At 41.5% G+C, this 5000-nt stretch overlaps 1 protein-coding gene across 1 annotated transcript in view; it reads left to right on the plus strand.

Moving 5' to 3' along the window:
- Positions 1-3931, plus strand: part of acot7 (acyl-CoA thioesterase 7) — a 53653-nt gene extending 49722 nt beyond the window's left edge. Inside the window, exon 9 of the mRNA XM_084436302.1 lies at positions 3610-3931. Within this exon, the coding sequence (XP_084292428.1) occupies positions 3610-3708 (99 nt within the window). The 3' untranslated portion in view covers positions 3709-3931. The remainder of the gene's footprint in view (positions 1-3609) is intronic.
- Positions 3932-5000: the final 1069 nt, after the last annotated feature.

A 5000-nucleotide genomic window follows, 5' to 3' on the forward strand; every position in this document is an offset into this window, starting at 1 on the left:
CGCTACAGCAACAGTCTAAAGTTTAAAACTTTAAAAAATCATAACAAATCAGCCATAGGTGCTATCACTGTAAAACCACCACGTGAATGTAGTCCCAAGTGAGACAAAACTTTCATACACTGACCTTGCAGGAATTTTGATTATTATTATTATTCTCCATCTTCCACTGAAGTCTAACTTCCCGTGGACAAAAAATCACCAAAATTTGCATATAGCTCCAGTACTATACCCAAAGTCCTCAACCTGCATTGTAGGTCAATAAACCTGAAGGTGGCGCTACAGCAACAGTCTAAAGTTTAAAACTTAAAAAAATCATAACAAATCAGCCATAGGTGCTATCACTGTAAAACCACCACGAGAATGTAGGCCCAAGTGAGACAAAACTTTCATACGCTTTGACCTTGCAGGAATTTTGAAGTCCATCACTCGGATTTCTTCATAAACTGTTAAACCTATCAAACCTATCTCCTCCCACATTTTTAGTTCAATTGACACCAAAATTGATCTACTGTATCTTCAGACTGTCCTTACCAAACGATCCTCACAGATTTTTGAAATATGAAAAATGGAGCCCACAGCACATCAAAAAGTTTAACTGTTAACAGTTCTGTATATAGTTCCTATTAATTCTCGCCAAATCAATGTCTGATCATCCTCATAAAAAGTGACAACATTAGCCACATATCCAAGATGTAGTATGATTTTTTTCAGAATTTTTTCTCAGAAATTGAATTTTTTTAAATATGTTTAATTCTGTCCTCTGAAACCAACACTTCATACAGAGAAAACTACGTTACCCACAATCCAACGCAAGCTCCACGAATTGGAGACATCGCTGTTGGCAACCCTACCCAACCCCCGCCGAGGATTACAATGACTAAATCGATTGATTGGCAACTGACTGAGTACACAGCTGCTGAAGTTAATGTTCAATTATGAAGAAAAGCCAACAAAACCTGTAAAAATTAATAAACATATCTCATCCCACATTTTTCAATCAATTAACACCAAACTTGCTACACTGGATCTTCAGACTGTAATTCACAAACTCATTGACCAGATTGTTGAATTATCAAAATTTGAAACGCATCAAAATGTTTTACAAATGTTTTACGATACGAATGTACAAAATGAACATTGGAATGTCAACTTTCTTGTTGTCCTATTCTCTCGCTTATTGCTCCTAAACTTGTCGGAAATTGCCTGGCCCCGCCTCATCGCTGCGAAGCAGCTTTAATTATTATTATTATTAGTAGTAGTAGTAGTAGTAGTAGTAGTAGTAATAGTTAGTATTAATAGTAGTTTCTTTATTAGTATTATTAGATAAAAGCTGCTCGTCCAAGTTCACTACAATTGCACTAGAACCAGTATTAATTTTGACACCAATTTTTATTTAGTTTTAGTCATAGTCTTTTGACTAAAATGCTACTAAGTTTTAGTTATATTTTAGTCATCTGAATTGTTTTTGTTTCAGTTGTCTAAATAGTATTAAGATTTTAGTCGACTAAATCTACAGGTGATTTAGTTGACTAAAATCGAACAGGTTTAGTTAAAGTGTAATGCATTATTTAACCGTTTCTCTAGAATTTCCTAACTCATACAGTATACTCCTTGACTATTAAGACTGGACAAAGCTACTGAATGACATTTCATTTCAACTGTGTTTGAGTTTATTCAGCTTGTGCCACGACATTCACAGAAATCTCAGCATTCTCATTCGATCTCTTCCCAAATCTTCTTTCCCTAACATTTTCATCTAGTTTTTATTTGTTAATGAAAATGTTAATAGATTCCGTGATAGTTTTTATCATCATAAATTGGTTTTTATTTAGTTAGCATCTTGTGACAATAACTACATAAAGGTCATTGACAAATCATCTTCATCATAGTTTTCGTCGACGAAAATCAACAGACTAGAACCCAAGAAGATTTAATCCACATTCTGTCTGTCTCCTCCACATTCATGATATGCATTCATTATCATTCATATCACACACGTGATATGAACTTGTTCCTGCTGCTACTGTCTGCACCTCAATTTGAATATCTGAATATTCATCTGACATTGATCTCTAGGCTTTGGTCATGGTTCTGACACTCTGTCCCCAAAGGTGAGCCACCATCTGTCATCAGTGGGCCTTGAATGGCGAGTGTCCAGTAGTAGCCTGTCGCGCCAGATGGTTTGTTACACAGAACCATCTGGAAGGTTGTCGTTGGAAACTGTTCAGAAAAGGGCAGGTAGTTTCCAAAATCCCTGGCAGGTGATTAGATGAACCATCTGTCTATCACCGTTTATCACAGGCTAACTGCCACCATTCAGATCAACAAACCATTTATCACGTTCCACTGTCATCACGCTTAAACCACGCCCGTAGCTGCTGGTGGTTCGAGAACTTCCTCCTCATAGGACGCTGATTGTAAACTTTAGTCGGAGCACAAACGTTGAGCCTGGCCAGACTCATGGGCTTCACAGGGGGGGGGGGTAAAGTGTAACTGACTACCCAGGGGCCCAGCAGGGAGAGGGCCCTTGAAAATCTGTATTTGTTAGGATTGACAGGGCTGCCGAATCTTCGGGAGGGGGGGGGGGGGGAGCACAGAGATTGTTTATGTATAGGGCCCCGAATTTAGTGGAAGACCCCTGGCCAGACTCATCTGTGTAGAGAAACAGAACGTGAGCTTGTGAGATAAGAATGGTCTCAGGTTAGTCCAGTAAACCCACCACCGGGAAGGGGAAGGTTTCTCAAGTCATTAACAGTTGTACGCGTGGTTAAAAATGTCTGTTTATATCTTCATGGTGCTAGATTTTAAAACACTTCCTGTGGAAGATCACTGTCCTGTTGATAAAAACACCTCAAACAGCACACAGGTCCGGTGTGCATATTTATCTCAACCCAGATTCTTAATCTTGTGTGAGTACACGTCAGTGCCAAGGGGAGCAACAAAACAGGCACGAAGCAGTACCATAAAAGTACGTGTTGACATTGACACTGCGGTAACATTTCAGCGTTAGTCATGAGGTTGCCAGGCAGTTTAATTAGCACTGTGCAGCTAGTCTGCGAACCCTCCCACGGCACAGCCGAGCGCAGCTGCCGACAGCAGTGGGGCAAAACCTTACAGGAGAAAACCCTCTCTCAGACACAGAGCTGGTGTGTGTGCGTGCGGTCCAGAAACTGGACCATTGTTGGTTTAGGCTCGTTGTTATATCTCTTTGTTCTTTGCTGACGCAAACAACCCCGCCCCCGCCCCCCCGTCCTCCTGAAACAAAACAAACATGTTTTAGGCCTTCATGCTGGAAGGAAATCTAATACAGACCACAGAGGACCGCTGTGTGTGGTTTGCTTCATACATTAAAAATAACACAAAGTTATAATCCGAACATTAATGGAAAAAGTCAAACTCTTCACACTGCAAATGCTCCAAAAGTGTCTTAATCGAAACATGTACCCCAGATAGCAAGCGGATGTGTAACAATTCTGGCCCATATATGGGCCGGAACTAAGCCACAAGGGCCAGATCTGGCCTGTGTATGGCCCAGATCCGCTTGCTATCTGGGACCCCCCTAACCCCTCCTCACGTGGTTGTGTAGTAATGATACCTCCCTCTTCACAGGCGGAAGCGGCAGAGGAGATGAGTCGGTTTGAGGAGGGGAAGACGCGGTACCTCCAGAACAAGGCCAAGAGACTGGCGGACCGAGAGGGTCAACTATGACGTCACTCTCCGACCAGGAACACAACACAGTAGCACCGTTGAACCTATAACCCTCTAGATCTGTTAACTCGTCTGTCACAGTGCTACCCACCAAAGTGTCTAGAATGTGAGTGTATATCAAGGGAATAAAGAAGGAACATGCTATATCTTATTTTATCCACAGAATATTTTTTATTTAAGAAAACTATCCATGCTCACTCACTCCGTGTGAAATGGAAGTCTGTACGTGTATCAATAAGTAGATCAATTCATTGATGAATAAATAAGTGCATATAGAAATGTACTCAATCAAGCACGTGGGTTCTTGTCTTGTGTCCTCGGCCTGTTTGCTAATGTCGTTGTCGTGGGCTTTGCCTTGACGAAGATCGCCTCCACTCTGCGTCTTTTGGGCGTTCGGCTGTTCGTAGAGAAGTCAGTCCTCGCTCCCCGTGGGCTCTGACTCAACACTCTCAACCTCCTCCCCTCTCTCCTGCTGTCTGCATCCTTCTGTCTCAACCTATGCTGTCTCTTATGGTAGACGACCTCTTCCCAGGCCATCCCAGGACAACTCCTCAGGCAAGCCTTTGGCCTAACAAGATGACCGCTGGGCATCAAATCTTACATTACATTATATTACATTACAGTCATTTAGCAGACGCTTTTATCCAAAGCGACTAACAATAATTGCATTTAACGTAGGAAAAGCCAATGTACTACTACTCGCCAGAACTCACAAGTTCATCTCCTTTCTAAAACAAGTGACTAAGTGCATAATCTAGTGCTGAAGGCAAAGTGCAAGAATAGCAATCTAAAGTACAGTGCAATACAATACAATACAATAAGTGCTTAGGAGGGAGGATCGTGGTAGTACTTCTTGAAGAGATGAGTTTTGAGCCTGCGACGAAAGATGGGCAGTGACTCTGCTGTCCTGACCTCAGTGGGCAGTTCATTCCACCACTGCGGGGCCAGGACAGAGAAGAGAAAGATCTTCTAAACATGGCTGGTATTGAATCAACTGGTAGTCGTATTGAATTGTTTGTTCAATGTACCTCCACTCCTTGCATTCTGATCAGCTGTTTTGTTTCTTTCCACAGTAGAAATAGCTTGAGGACAAGGTCAATAAAACTGGGCTTTTAACCATGGGCAGGATCTCTGACTGATTGATTGCAATGACAGTAGCATTGAGGTTTTCATCCCAGAGTGAACCCAATCCTCAATACATTATTGATTTATCCCACAAACAAATTTGTGAGATAAATCAATTATTAATAAATTGCACAGCCACAAAAAGGACAGTTGGGTTTTTTTTCAGC

This window comes from Borostomias antarcticus (genome assembly GCF_949987555.1).
Source record: "Borostomias antarcticus genome assembly, chromosome: 3".
Classification (NCBI taxonomy): Eukaryota; Metazoa; Chordata; class Actinopteri; order Stomiiformes; family Stomiidae; genus Borostomias; species Borostomias antarcticus.